At 32.0% G+C, this 16,905-nt stretch overlaps 1 protein-coding gene across 1 annotated transcript; it reads right to left on the bottom strand.

The window, feature by feature from the left end:
* Nucleotides 1-2,444: 2,444 nt before the first annotated feature.
* LOC139516195 (blastula protease 10-like) lies at nt 2,445-16,539 on the bottom strand. The gene is made up of 10 exons (XM_071306122.1): nt 16,395-16,539; nt 15,623-15,875; nt 14,674-14,812; nt 12,211-12,289; nt 10,874-11,074; nt 9,142-9,277; nt 7,977-8,096; nt 7,177-7,274; nt 4,719-4,837; nt 2,445-2,644 (listed from the first exon to the last, which is right to left on the bottom strand). The coding sequence occupies exons 1-10, from the start codon at nt 16,452-16,454 to the stop codon at nt 2,524-2,526; spliced, it is 1,326 nt and encodes a 441-aa protein (XP_071162223.1). The 5' UTR covers nt 16,455-16,539; the 3' UTR covers nt 2,445-2,523.
* Nucleotides 16,540-16,905: the final 366 nt, after the last annotated feature.

The raw sequence follows: 16,905 nt of genomic DNA, 5'->3' as shown, positions 1-16,905 counted from the left end.
TTGCAGTGGGATTAAACACATTTATCAAGTAGGAAAGTTGTCTATGAAAATGAGAGTATGATTCTTTGATGAACTACATAAATTATTCCATATTTTGTAGGTATAAAAAGATAAGGACATTGCAACATATTGTATTACTAAAGAGTATTTCTAATGTCCTAATTGCAACCTGGTGGGTTTTTTTTAATGAATGTTCTTAACCACTGGGTTGATATAGAAAATGATACAATGAGTGCAATATCACTACTACTTATAGTAAAAGGAATTTTGTGTTTTTGTCCTGATTTTGATTCCTATTTTAAAAACTTAATGAATATAAGAAAACGTTTTATGTGATTAGTACGATTTTTTTGCTCATGTTGAAACGCCTAGGTGATTCAGGTTTGTTTAAGAAGTTTGTTTTCTATAAAAACCTTACCTGGGTCATGCTTAGAATATGAGTTTTTAAAAGTAATATCAAAACCTGAAGATAAAAAATGTATTCAGATACTAATATTTTAAAAAGGTTGTTCCTGAAAATGCAGACAATAATATTACGGGAACCAACTTTATTGTGAATTTCAGTGTCTCTTTAGTTATGCTCGAGGGCAAAATAAATAAAAGTTTAGCAAAAGTTGAACACCTGATAAAACCTAAAAGTAAAACCAGACTTGGTTATGGAATCAGATTTATGACTATTGAACATTGGTATACTACGGTTGTTTTTGCTTTAGTGTTTAATGAAATTATCTGCTGGCTTAGGTACTGCAAATACCGAATCTGAAACCGGCCATCGCATGTCACTATCATTTAAAGGGGGAATGTTCACTTTCACATTCTATCTGCGTCGCTCAAAATATCGGAAAATTGCTCGATCTTTTGAATCTAAAATTAATATTATTATTTTTGTATTTGTTGTTGGTGCAACAGAACAAATTTTTCATTTGGAAAATCTAAGGACATTCTAAATGAAAATGAACGAAATTCTACCTGACCAAGTAAGAACTTTGAAAACACAAGTTTTTATTGGACAATGCTCTTCCTGTCGATTTAGAAAATTACATAAAATGTGCCAAAATCTATGAACTAAACGTAACAGATGACTGATTTGTCTAAACTCTTACATTTTCAAGGTAAATAGAAATTGACCTTATGATATATAATTATGTCAATTGTTATGACTGCTTATTTTTAGTTGTTTTATAATATAGAGGCAAACATGCACAGTTTTACAACTATTTTTATTTCTGTTGCTGAATTAAAACTTATTATGCCATTAGCATGATTAGTAACAACATATTATATTTGTGAAAACCATTCGAAAAAGGCTTTTTTGTACCAAGTCAGGAAAATGGCCATCGTTACATTATAGTTCGTTTCGGTGTGAGTTACATTTCGATGTTGGATCTCTGTTGTGTCGTAATTATCTTATATTTGATACGTTTCCCTCAGTTTTAGTTTGAAACCCGGATTTATTTTTCTCTATCGATTTATGAATTTTGAACAGCGGTATACTACTGTTGCCTTTATTGAACGGAATCAATAAATTGTGCAATTTTCCTACAAATGAAGGAACACAACTCCTGAATAGGAAAAGTGTAAATTGCCACTTCTACCTCCCTTTTGTCATGCATATCAAACTATTAAATTTAAAATGAAAAGCATTGGTAGAACGGTTCATAAGTTATTGCAAAGAGAATGTTAGTAGCCACCAGGCGTACCTTAATAACAGGAAAACGGTAAAAAAAACCAAATAAAATGAATGGGGAAAAGGATACAGAAAAGTGTAGACGTTGACATTAGGCCTCCATTAAACACTAACGTCCTTACCAAATTCAATCTTTTAATATTGCTTTGAATCTACATTAGTTCTGAAAGAACTAAACAGAGACTCCCATTAACACGAAATTCCTAAGTTGATTTTCAAATTCTACAGGAAACCCAATATCAACATCAATAACAACTACAGAGAATCCTGATTTGGGCGTTCATCTTGTATCCCAGACCCTTTCCCTTCCAAAGGAAAACGGAGAAGCTTGCGTTAACTAACAACTACACATATTTTGAAAGGACAACTAATGTGACAAAAAACCACCGAAATACACAACTGAAGCAAATATTTGATTGTTCTCGAAAGTACTTAATGAAAATTTCACCAATTATTCGATACCCATGCACACGACATAGGTTATTTGTATAAAATTAATTAGACTTGTTCGAGACCAGAAGTTTTGAAAGCAAACACACACACATGTATATTATGTGAGTCCATCATGACCAAAGGACCTAAAGTTAGATCAAAACAAAACTTGTTAGTTCAAACTTTTACGAAGGGTTTTGCAATCTTAGTTAAAGAACAACAACATAGTTTTTGAACCAACAGTCGAAGTATAAAATGGATGATCGCGGAGAACTTTCAAATGACAAACTAGTATTTAATTCAAACATAAAATCAACAAACAATATTGTGTTTGATTTTTATTAAAAATATGTACATGATGTGACTGCAAAATGACAAAAAAAGTCAAATTTTGTTGACAAGTATTAATGAATAGAATATTGTGCTTCAAATCCGTAGTTTGTATACTGTTCATCTGAGACAAACTTCACAACCAAAGCATTTCCGTTGTATCTGATCTCTCCTGGAGAGGTGTTACCGCAATATCTGAAATGTTATTAAAGTATATTAATCATAATGATATGTGTGTCGTCCTTTCATATCTAACTACATTTTTAAGAATTTATAATTTATAGTAGTTATCAAAGGTACCAGGATTATAATTTAGTACGCCGAACGCGCGTTTCGTCTACATAAGACTCATCAGTGACGCTCATATCAAAATATTTATAAAACCTAACAAGTACAAAGTTGAAGAGCATTGAGGATCCAAAATTCCAAAAAGTTGTGCCAAATACGGCTAAGGAAATCTTTACCTGGGATATTTTACGGAAATGAAGAATTTATACCAATGTAACAGAGTTTTGAACGAATCTCACACATGCAGGAGGTTAACCTAGATAAAACATCTAGTTCAACCAACCACCTTCTCTGGAAAATGCCAATACCCAGTCAGTAATACCATCGTAATAAAAATGTTTTCCGTTCGTTCCGTTAGCAGGTTTTAACAATCCCCTTTTAAATTACCTCGGAGATCGGTAATTGCGTTAATACTTTTTTAAATATCTTTTCAATTTTCATGGATAAGTATTTATAATCACTTTGTGGTATAAAGTTCTTTTTAATAAAGGTGTTTATAACTTGTAATATTGTGTAGAATCACCATATTTATCATTAACATCATTATCATATTTCCTTTGACTACATTGAAATTATGAAATGTAAAATTTCATATATTTGAACGTGTCCCATAATTTAAATGTTTCCTGGTGATTAAGTCACAGTAATTGTCTTTCCTTTAAGTAGCTACAGATATGCCAACAAAACTGTTGTTGATGTTTTTGAAGTTTGACAACTTTTCATTACGTACGTTTCGTTTTTACATATTCATGTCCCTTGATCTTAGATAAAGTCGTCTGATTCGTATAAATTATCGAGTTCTCTATATCGGAAAATACCATCTGCAAGCCACATTCTAATGCAACAACGCTTGTAACGTTCATTTTGATTGGACACCGTCACTTTCTTACATGGCATCAATTGACAATTGATGCTATGGGACGTACGCGCAAGCGCAGACGGCATATGACAGATTTTTAATTCATGTTTTAACGTTGTTTTCTGTCAGTTTCGTTAGAATGGAGATAACAATATTGTATTTTAAGCTCCGACGGCATCAATTGGGGACGCGTCGCCAGTAAACTTAATTTGCGACCATCAAATCCCCAATTGATGCCGTCGGAGCTTAAAATACAATACAGTTATCTCCTAATGTAAACCTTTTAGGGAGCGCAGCAAACGTAAAAATAAATTTCATATTATGTTGACATGTAAGATATAAGCCCACAAATATATATTTCGTTCTATAACTGAGCTTTTTTCTATCCCTTGTTCAGTTTTACGCTAGACGATTGCAATTTAAACGTGATTCATGCGATCTCCTATTATATATATATATATATATATTGATTTGTATATTATATTTGGATTTGAGTTATTAGAACATCGGTAATTCACTGTTGCCTCTTATTCATATATTTAAATAATTTCATTAGTTTTGAACATCAGTTAGAAACTTCTAAATCTTATCTATTGTTGACGGCAAGTTGATGCCTTGGATTTTTTAAACGATTGGCTGCTGTCGCATGAAAATAAACTCATCTTCTCGTTTTCGTATTGAAAATAAATATACATAAAAAAGTATATGCTGTTTACTAAAAGAATCATGCGATTACAGCACCATGTTAAAAAATGTTTTAAACCAACAGATGTTAAAAAAAATTGACAGATTAAACAAGTTATTAGTATGTATGTAGTTGATTGACACATATTAAAAGAACTGTATTTTTTGTCCATTATAATCCAGTAATGAAGTTTAAACTAATAATAACCTAAAGCCCATCGCTTAAGCAAAAACCATTTCATAAACTAAATGTGGATCGTTCACACCGTCGAATAAATTTCACCCTCACATGTCTCTTTGAGATATTCTTGTTGTAATACGGCATCAGTGAATGTTTTCATGTAAGACCTATTTCAATTAATAATCATTGGGGCTTTTAAAAAGTGATAACAAAATTGGAATATTAACGACAAATGAAAAAATCACAATTTGTCCTACCTCGGTCCATCCAAAGTTGGTCCATAAGTTTTTACTTCGAGGTGATCATAAAAACAATTGACATCCTCTTCGATGTCTAATGAGGTAAATTTTAAGCTGATGGAAGATCCTGCTCGGCCCTGAAATGTTTTAATAAATTGTTATCATTAATCATAATTTTAAGATATGAGTTTTTAAGATATAACTTTATAATGGTGCAAATATAAAATGGAAACAAAACAAAAAACAAAGAATAACGGTTTTCAGTCTATTTCTCTACTTGATCCCTGTTTTTTTTTCTCGTTGTGGGAGAATTGATCAACTATTAGAATGTTTTTTTTGCAATATCAAACGCCTATTATTTCGTTGTTAAATAAAGAGTTTACCGAAATCTAAAATGTTCAAGATTCTTAGTATTCGAATCGCCATCAATGGTAAAAAATACACAGGAGCAATATCAATCATCAGTCGATGGATGAACGACAACAATTCAATAGAAAAAAAACGAAAAGTGATATTCTAGAAACTAAAGACTGCGTGCCGTAAAATGAACTCCTACAAATCTCAGAATTCCTACGCCATTACTGACAATTGTACATGATATATTTGGTTCTCTAGAATATCTTATTCCTTAACAATGTTTTCCTATAGGGTTGATTATGCAGTTCACAGATGGTTTCTCTTGTATGTTGTTACTATGTTGTCTCCATTCGAAAAGTTTTATATTTCACTTTGAAGTATATTTTTTAATTTTTATCAGATTTAAGTAGATGTGGTATGAATGAGACAACACTCCATCCATTTTTGTATACATTATACATTTTTACAAGTTATATTAGACCTTTTCAACATCTCTCCACACCTACAGTTGAGAACGACTACGACAGGTAAAATGTGAAGGGTCGTCTCAAAAATAAAAATAAATTGAGATCATTATTGATTTTATTGCTTTCAATCATTGACAATGATAAAACTTTCCCACAGAGTACAAATGACATGTTTTTTTATAAATGTATTATAAAGAAAATGATAGACTTTAAGTCACATTTCATCTTTTAGACGTTTAGCTTCTAGCTGTCCTGGTTGAATTTGGAAAACGAAAAGAACAAATCATGTTTTATTGTAGTTGCTATTTAATTAAACAATTATTATGTCGATTGAAAAGGGTGGCACATGTCTGTTAGCTTTGGCCTTGGATGCCCCCATAATGTACTCAATACTTTGTAACATTTCAATTCACCAATTTGGTGTTCCACTTGAATTTTGTATTCACCAATCACTGCTTAAATGGTGTAACATTGAAACGAGGGGTCAATTATATTTTTTTTCAAAATTCATCAAGGCTTTTACACCAACAAATTTTTGGCAAAAGACTAACATACTCACAAAAGTGAAGAGAAAATGGGTTAGGATTCTGAATGATTGGAATATTTGTTTAATCAATTCAACATGAAATGTCGTGCAATTACATACGAAAAAAGAATATTATATGACAGAGACATATGTATGGTGGACGGATGCGGACGTTTCCCCTTTTCGTGTATTCGGGGAAATCCAGAAATCGAGAAAGTGAAATCGATAAATTGAGAAATCGGGAAATCCAGAAATTGGGAAATCGAAAAATAGAGAAAGCAAAAACGCAAAATCGAGAATTCATTTTGGGTTTTGGCGTTTTCTCTTTCGTGTTTTGGCGTGTTTGCTTTCTTGATTTCTCGATTTCTCGATTTCCGATCTTATCTATTTTCCAATTTCTTGATTTCCCTATTTCTCGATTTCCCGATTTCCCGATTTCTCAATTTCTCGATTTTGCTTTCTCGATTTCTCGAATTCCCAATTTCGCGTTTACAAAATGAAAGGAGAAGTCACGAAAACGCGAAAACGCGAAATAAATGGCCGCATCCGGCCACAATACATATATTTATTTATTTATTTATTTATTTGGTTGATTTTTGTGTTCTGTTAAATTGTTCCTTTTAAAATTGTTAAACGATGATGACTGATGTACCCATATTTTGACTATTATATTATTTATAATGTCTGTTTATTTAACGCATCAATGTAAAAATATCGGAAATTGATGAGACTGTCATTACAAAAGTGAGAGGGTTAGCGCTATAGAACCAGGTTTAATCCACCATTTTCTACATTTGAAAATGCCTGTACCAAGTCAGGAATATGACAGTTCTTGTCCATTCGTTTTTGATGCGTTTTGTTATTTGATTTTGCCATGTGATTATGGACTTTCCCAATTGATCTTCCTCTAAGTTCAGTATTTTTGTGATTTTACTTTTTATATTCTTAAACTATATAGTCAAAACAGTATAAAACCGCCAATCCAATATGTTACGTAATGATAATCATGATGTTTATGGTCTTTGAGACGACCCATCCATTTTACCTGTAAACTGTAGGTATCATTAGTCGGTGTCGAGAGATGTTGAAAAGGTCTATTACTAGCGTATCACTTTTATTACTATACCTGTATAAGCCATGTGCAACTTGTTGAGATTGGGTATTTTTGTGGATAACCAGGACTCGAGAATTTTCCTGATGAACCTGTCAAAACGCCTCCACATCCTAGAAAAAAAATGTTTGAATTAAAATAAAATACAATACTAATATATAATATTATAGTATATGTATAACACAGTTGTCAATGCAACTTCACATTTTCATTTGGTACGCCCGATACTAGAAGTCGAGCACAAAACAGAATGATGGTCATGAAGGAAAAAAAGACCTTCAAGTTAAACAAAACAGTAAAAACCGTCTCTTTAACTTTGCAGGAGTTTAAATATCTATCATTTCACTTTTTATAAGTATATTGCGTATTTCTTAAACTTAAAGTTTCTACAGGTGTTGTATACAGACCATATTTAAAGACATTTTGTTCAATTACTTTGATCAGTTTCTGTGTTATCTTTCTGATTTGCATGGCATATAACTTCTTTTTGACAAAGCATTTACATATTAAAGATTATTTATTGTTCAGCGCTGACATCTTTATGTTTTATGAAACGTTAGTGTAGCCATTCCAATCTACTGTCCCAGTTCGTTCTTTTTATTGTTCTATGATACCAGTATCCTATGTAAAGGTATGACCATCCTCAACCTAATCAAAATCTATCTGTGCCTATCCCTATCAGCAATTCAGTGGCTGACGTTTATGACACAAATGGACGACTATTTAACTCGCGACATCAACACGAGGCGAAGTAACCAACTTGCAATGACGTAAATCTGACTTTGAACTTAAATAGAATATACATATGTATGTACCTGACGAACTACGTACAACCTGCGTACATTCTCTTCCAGTTAAACCCAACGGACATGTACAAGCACAGTTTGGACCAATGTAACCACCGTGTTTACATTGCAAACCTCTTGGACAGTTCTCTTAAAGAAAAAAAGAAAAGAAGCATATGTATAAAATTATTTTTGAAGACAATGCGTAGACCATTTGATGTCATTGGAATTTTGTGTTAACCCTATGACACAAAATCACAAAATGACGGATATCCCCTTTAAATCGTAGTTTACTTTAGTCATTATTGAAATTGTAAACCAGGATAACAGACACTGAACATCATAGATTGTTATTTCCAACCAAGGGGCATTCTGTTTTCAGTCTGTGTGTCCGTTTGTCCGTCTGTCCTACTTCAGTTTAAGTTTTTGGTCAAGGTTCAGGTTAAAGTTTTTAGTCAGGGCAGTTTTTGATGAAGATGGAAAAAGGATAGTGCGAGTGGGGAATACGTGTACTGCGGACACATTCGTGTTACTGTTAATTGTATCATATAATTCATATACTTTTTAAAACATGTCAATTTCATGGTGGAGATGAATGTTATTTTCTCCATTGAAGTCCAGTGATTTGTCCTTCTGTATTTATAATATGCATATTAAGTCTAATATCATGTTAATAATATACTAATATGCATATATCCTGTAACAAAACTTTGAATTTTTCGAAAAACTAAGGATTTTCTTATCCTAGGAATTGATTACCTTAGCCGTATTTGGTCAAACTTTTTGTAATTTTGGGTCCTCAATGCTCTTCAATTTTGTACTTGCTTGGCTTTATAACTATTTTGACCTGAGCGTCACTGATGAGTCTTATGAAGATGAAACGAGTGTCTGGCGTATCAAATTATGATCTGGTACCTTTGATAACTATTATATGCAATATTCCCTGCTTTATAATAGCAAATGAGTGTATGACTAATATGCGTTTAAGATGATATGTTACTATATCAGGGAAAACGTTTGTCTCCGAGTCAATAAGTATTTGTTTTACTTTAAATTGCTGTATGAACCAGGGTAAGCAAGAACAGAACACTTTGATGTCTCCTGTTTGAAATGTCCGGAATAGAATCAAGGGCTTCTCCTATACACGAACTGTGAACAAGGAAGTTGAGTTTTATCTTTTTATAAATCTACTTACTATTGCAATCATATAAATCATTGATTGTTTTTATATCCGTAAAACTCAAGTGTGCTCTTTGTCCCATTACACCCGTTAGTCTTCTATCGTGTGGTTGCAAAGTATATTTATTAGCGTTTGCATCTTTACTGAAAAACTGAAATATGACAAGAGAGTATGATAGAAAAAAAAATACAACAAGTAGTTGAATCTTAGATAGTAAAGGAGTAGGTCCAGTAAGACCCCTTTTTGGCCCCAAAATATAGCAGTTTTACAAAATTGTTAAAATGTAAACTTTTAGTTATTTATTGGACAGTAGAATGCTTCTGCTACATAAATATGGGCTGTTTTTGACAATACAATGCACATATATCGGGTACTAGCACCATTAAGTCATGCTAAATTACTGAAATCTTCACAATTCTAGCATTTTAGTTAAATTTTAGACGGTTTTCGTGTGAAACGAAAGTGGCCGCATTCGTGTTCATCCTTAATATTGAAAAGTAAGTTGTATTTTATGATAATACATAACATATATAAAGGTTGAGGATGAACACGGATGCGGCCACTTTCATTTTTGACAAAAATCATCTGAAAAGTGACATTTTCGGCATATTTGGTAGATTTTTCATATTTGAGCTAGAATCGGGTTGTTTTTAATGACTATATCAGTTAAAATTTATCACATAAATTAATTGATTCAAATGAAATAGACACTTAAGTGTTTAAAAAGTGGTCAAAATCTTTCGTAAGATGAACTTGAAATTTGAGGCCAAAATCGGTCCTTACCGGACCTACTCCTTTTGGATATGAAATCAAAACTAAAATTAGCGCATTTGCCTTGAAACAATTGTTTTGACTCTGTAGACAAACTCAGCAATTATATCTGATTTGTAAGGTGCATCTAATCTCCATCAGAATTCTATATGGAAAATATATTGCTTTATTTCGTTTATTTTGTTAACGATAAAATGACATTGACCTAATATTGTTTTTATACTGCAACTTAAATTAATTAATTAATAGATATTTAAATTGTAACACAATTTCAAACTTATTTTCATCCCCTAATGAACCCCTGGCTGTGGAAAAAGTGCTCCGTGATGAAATCGACATTACACAAAATATAGCTGTGTTACTATATTTAGGAAATAAACACAACTAGTTGCAGTACAAAAACGGTATGATTACTAACGGGACTATAACTGTTGCCGATTGCATTGATTATGTAGGGAAAGGTAGATTCCCTGGTTAGCTTGCTTGCTAGCTGAACCGTGAAGTCTTTTTTGGTAAGGTATAATACCCTCCTTTAAAAGTAGACTTGTCCGACAGAAAACAAAATATATCTGTCTGTAAGACTATACAACTTCGAAAGGAGGGAAGTTTACCTTATCTCCTAATGACATCACCATGATTACGGTTCAGCTGACAAGCAAGCTATCAACGAATTCCATACCTTTCCCACACACTCAGTGCAATCGGATGTAACAAATGTTCTAGTATCTTCTATGAAGAATAAAACGAGTTACGTGAAAATTAAAGTTGTTTTACCAGTTATGTGTAAACCATAAAAACGAAATGTTGAAATATACGGTACATACTGTAAAAAATATTCTCCATACAGATACCGGTGGTTGAGAAAAAACTTCGTAATATCATTATTAAAAAGTTACAACTGTTATTTTATAATTCATGTATTTTCCATATGTTTTCAGATTGCTTGTTTGTAATAAAAATATTGCATATTTTTTACCAATGGGCCGTAGTGCATAACAGATCCAATATCATATGGTTCATTTGTTCTTTCTGTGTCAGTCCCATGTTTTTTAAAGTATTGTTGACCTCCAGTTTTGACATTGTCCAAATACACTGTGATGTTTGAATCTCTATCTGGACGGGAATGTTCGTGAAACATCCCTGCTACGTGACCAAATTCATGAGCCAAACTTCCAATCTGTAAAAGATTTCATAAGTCGTGTGAATAATTCATAGATAACCTTTCAGTGTCTTTAAATATCAGCTGTATTTGTACGAGGCTAAGAAACAGGAAAAGCTCGCATTACTTATGTTTCGAGACGAATAAAATTATTAAGAACATAAGTTGTTCGACCTGTTAGACAAATGCGTTTTGTAAAAAAAAATACTTTTTCACTTTTTTGATCTTTTGGAAATGCTGTATTTATATCCCTCTACCAAGATACTTGCATGCACACATATAAAAATTACGGTTTTTATCCAACGCAATCATTGGTTTAAACTTTGTTTTCAATTTGGACTTTTTATATTATTTGTTTGTTTAAAATTCAAGAGTCTATCCTGAATTGAGGTCAAATATGTGGCCTTCCAAATACCGTTTCGATTCCTAACATCAATGAAGATACATTAAAAGTCGAAATCCGGATACGGGTAGTGTACAAATATTTGCACCTCATGTTTGCGGAATACCATCTTTTCCGCAGGTTTGTTGTTTTCTGTTTCATTTCAAATCAAAATTCAGATCCATTTATTCTGGTGATACGCTATTTTGGCAATCGCCAATGGCAGTCAACAGGGTTTAAGAACATCAGATATTCGTCTTGGTAGTCGATTGTGTTTTGTTAAAATATACCTTTTCACTTTTTTGGGTCTTTTAGAAAATGTTGTTTGTGCTGTACGTAGACCCCAAGAAATTCGTTTTGCATGCACACGTATAAAAACTGCGATTTTTTATCCAACGCAATTTTAGGTTTGAACGTTGTCTTCAATTAGGACTTGTTTATATGAAAATTACACCCAACAGTGTTTTAGTTAGATTTTTATGCTGATAATTTGTTGTCCCTCAACGGGATTCGAACTCGATCTTTGATACACTACAGTACCTACCAATCGCTTATCCTCATGTCCATCGCTCTCTTTCTCTTCTCTCTGTATATATATCCAAGAACATGAGACTTGAGTTATCCAAAATAGTTATCGCCAATGGCAAGACGAATATCTGATGTTCTTAAACCCTGTGTGTGGTTCATATAGTAAATTATCTATTACCAAAAATACTAATTTACCATAAAAATAAAACTAATCAAAAATATATATAGAAAGCTTATTTCCTACCCGTTTCACACAGTATGGAGCAATTTCTAAGTCTTGGAATCCATATGATAATGAAGACATTCCAATCTCTGATTGACACCTACATATATAAGTTGAGACGATAAGAACTTCTCGTTTATTTTAAACTATATTCCACATCGTGACAGAAATTATTCCGAAAAAAAGGTGAAGTTAAAGGGATATGTTTTCAAGTGATGAAGCCTTCGGTATATACATGCCTTATCTAAAACTTATTAAACAGCGATCAAATTCCGTATCCACTGCCCGAATTACATATTCATATATGATCAAATTGGAAATTTACAAAAAAACCGAGTTATTGAACACAGCTATGGTCAAAAGTTTAAGTTGAAAAGTTTTTAGTTCTAATATTGATATTTGAATTTTTGGGCGAGAATACGATGTCTGCAATAACAAAAATTAATAAATTTTTTTCGCGTTTTTGCTACGAAAATAACAATGTGAGAATTTGACCAATAGAGCAATTATTAACCTCGGTACAGTGTATTCAATTTCATTATATATATATATATATATATATATTACCAACATCCTTTGATCTACCGAAAATATACCTGTAAAATTATGTTGGCATTCGAGGAATAGGTCCAAGGAGTTATCACAACAAAAGTGCATGCTTATCAAAACAGTCATATTAATTAAACAGATAGGTAAATTACAGGTAGCTAAATCAAATGCAGTCCTTTTGTGCAAATTACTGTTTTTTCAGGGGTATCATTTGCGCCCATTTTTTCGTTTTCCAAATGTATCAATTGCGTCAATATTCGGAACTCATTTGCGCCAATTTACCTTTACACATATCTATCATAAAAAATAATGATTAATATGTATTTATTCTAATTTTAGGCTTAAAAAGTATCATATGTTCGGAGATATTTCACCATGAAGATGAGCATCTGGAGAGAAAAGTGTTAAAATGCATTAGACAGTCAATGCACAGAGAGAATAAAACTTATTGCTTTGCTGAATATTTAATAAAGATATACAAAAAGAGGAGAAAATAGAAGCTTTTGCTGATTATGTTTAAGCCACATATGTTGATGGCACAGTTCTTTGTTCCTATCATGTATATGGGCTTTACTATTATTAGAATTATCATAAACTGTTTTATGCATTTCAACCTTCAATGTTTATGTTTTTGGACAATAAAGTGAAGTAACAAACTACTACATACATTAAATTGGGAAGTATCCATGCAGCAGCAGTAAGAAGACGTTATGTTTTAGAAGAGGAAACATTTTAGTAAACTGCCCGTTCCAAGTCCGAATAAAGGATTAGGGAAGTAATTATTCTCCTAATTGGCACAATCGTATGTTTTGTTTTTTTGGCGCATATGATACCATGTAAACTTAAAACATGTGTCGCAAACGTAGCATTGGAGAAAAAAAGTGTAGCGCAAAAGGACGCATTTTTGGCGCAAACGAATCTCTCCCATCAAATGCATGTTTGTCAAGTTGTCGAAATTTTCTTTTTGCTGTTACTGCTTGAACCAATATGATCTTCTCTTAAAATAAAACTTTGAAAGACTCTTTGGACTTTGATGCTTTTTTTCTTCTTCAATATTTCTATAGTTGTGTGTGCTGTAATATATATCCTCCTATATTATTTAATGGAATTTCTTGACACTTTTTTCTCGTTTTAGATTACAATAGTTTATTTTTTCCAGTTGTTCATCGTATTTTTCTTGGTTATAATATTACATCCTTCTTTATATATTGTGCAGGTGTTAGTTGTGTTGGCAACTCATCGGAATTCTTCCTACCCTTCTTTTTTTAGTTTAAATTATTGTATTTAGCTAGAATTTTTCCTTATCAAAAAGTGATAAAATGTTGCAATTTTATCATGTTCTCTAATTAATTTTTACATTTGAATACTTATAAAATTATTTAAATAGTTATAAAAATTGTTTCTATATAAACATCTATTGAAATATTTTTGTTGGCGTTCAAGGAATAGGTAACAAATAAAATGTTGGCATTCGAGGAAGACATCGTCTAGTATATATTAAATTTCGTTAAAAATTGTAGGATTGGCTAATCCAAGGGTACAATCAATGACCGTGATTTTATTTTTCGAAATATTGTACAAGTGTAGACTAAGTTCTTTACAATATTGTATTCTTCTGGCGAGTGCATTAAGAAAAATCATAAATATTATTATTTGATTTTATAATTTGTTTTGTTTTATACAAGATCCTTGCAAAGTCTAGATTTGATTGAATTTTTGGTTAACTCTGATGACATTTCCATGTGTGTATTCTTAATGACATTCCACATATACAGACACAAACATAAATATGTTTACTATAGATATGAAATTAACTTTGCCGGTCAATTAAAAATATTCTTGAAAGATAATAATGATTATACTTTTTCGAAGGGTATTTCTATAATGTTATGTTCCTACACATGTAAGAAAGCATGTACTAAAATGTATACAAACATGGTTCCAAAGAATATGTTGACAACTTTTCCAGGTGTGTTTGGTGTCTGACGAATAAATCTAAGGCATGTAGTGTCCTCCCACAATTTCATGGCCTTTTCTATGTTAGTTTTTGCTAGATTACCAAGTTGGTTATTAGCTGTAGAAAAGAAAAGCACTTAGATCAAATTTTGAATTCAAATTTTCCTTGAAAACGCATTTGAATAAAAATATGTTTTTCACTTAGAGATTTTGAAAAAAAGAAAGGAACTATATATGTTGCTACTCATGACAATTGAAAATGTTGCATGCTTCTACAATGAAATGTATATATAAGGAACTGGAAGATAATGCCGGTCTATATATATGATAAATATACAGGGGCGGATACAGCCATTTAAAAAAAGAGGGGGGTCCTAATCCAGGACAAAAAGGGCGGGGGGGGGGGTCCAACTATATGTCCCCATTCAAATGCATTGATCGGCCCCAAAAAGGGGGTCCAACCCCCGGACAGCCCCCTCCCCCACCCCCTCCTTGGATCCGCCACTGAATATATATGTGTGTAATTATATTCTCAAATTGTATATTTAAAAAAAAACTGTACCTGATTAGGTTCTATGTGGTTTAACGCCACTTTTACATATTATTTATCCTTTCTTTTTTTTCAAAATTTCTATGTTTAAATGATATTGACTCTGTAAATGGAACAACAAAAAACACGCGAAAAAAAGTAGGGAAACGAAACATAATATCTTTTATTTTCACACTTACCCCACCATTAATGTACGTATTTCTATGTTTCTTTTTTTTTTGTAGATCTCAAAATAGCTTTTTAAGTAAGTATCTTCATCCCTTATTACGTGCACTTTTTTTTTTTTTTATGAAATTCTGAAATGCATGCGAAAGTTTATCTGGGCGACAAATATATTTTTGAAAAATGAAATAAAAAATCTCTCGTAGTTATACTTACGCCATTGATCGTCATATCTATATACTATAATACCATTTGGCCAAATCTTGGTAACTTGTTGTACTGTCTGTCTTCGTTTCCTGTTTCCGGTCAGAATCTCTTTAGCTATTTCATTAGCTTGTTCCGGTGACAAAATAATATCAGATTCAAACGCAGTCCCTTCTTCTTCTGGTGGGCGATGTACATTTAGTTCTTTTCTGAGCGGTCGGGGAGAATGGGGCAAGTTCTTCAAATAATCAGACAGTAATGATGGCTGCAAAATATTATGTTACTTTCAGAACAAATTCTAAAGCGAAAAAAATCACGAAAAAAGTATCATAAAAAAATCGACTCTTATAGATGTCGAAACGAAACTACGTCATTTACAAATACATTTACTTAATTGGTAATTTATAAAATAACAGAAAATATCACGTAGGCTGTTACCAAATGCAATTAATTTGCATCCCTTAGGTTTTTACTATTACACTGTACCAAGTCAGGAATATGACAGTTGTTGTCCATTTGTTTGATGGGTTTTATCATTTGATTTTGCCATTTTGTTAGGGACTTTCCGTTTTGAATTTTCCTCGGGGTTCAATATTTTTGTGATTTTATATTTTCCACAAAAAACTTGGCCTACATACTGAAATTGAAATCATAATACCTCTAATATACCAGAGATGAAATTCTGGAAGTTGTCACTGAAAAAAATGTTTATTATAAATATAAATATTCATTTACTTATTTTTTTATATTTTCATTATTGTTGTCCTGAATATTAGGTACTCACCAATGATGTTGTCCACGATAAACACAATACAAAGACAAGTAACGGCTGCAGTGTTTTCATTTTAGAGTTTGAAATCGTATTGCATCAAAGCTGTGTTTCCTTCCTAATTTATATGCCATGAAAATATTTCCTTTTCCTTGTTGAAAATGACAGTAAACAATATTAAACACTAATTTGTAACTAAGGTTACTAAGACACATCTAATATTACATAAGGATACGTTTTACTACAACAGTAATAAGTAAACAGATGGGACATTTTGACTTTTTCAAATTGATAGTTTTTCAATGCAGTCACCCTGGAGGTAAATTAGAAAATTTATGGGCCTTAGATTATGAAGAAGAGACTTCGATATTGTTGCTGGGATCCGTTTATTTAATTAAACTATTAAGGAACCTCCACCTAAATTAATTTTAATATCCACTCTGAAAGCACGTCCTAATATTAAATCACTAGATATCGCTTTCTTTTGTCGAAAATTCAAACTGACATTCAGGCTAAGTTTCGATAA

This window comes from Mytilus edulis, chromosome 3, assembly GCF_963676685.1.
Source record: "Mytilus edulis chromosome 3, xbMytEdul2.2, whole genome shotgun sequence".
Lineage (NCBI taxonomy): Eukaryota > Metazoa > Mollusca > Bivalvia > Mytilida > Mytilidae > Mytilus > Mytilus edulis.
Note: the sequence above shows the minus strand (reverse complement) of the source record. Positions and strands in the feature narration are given on the sequence as shown.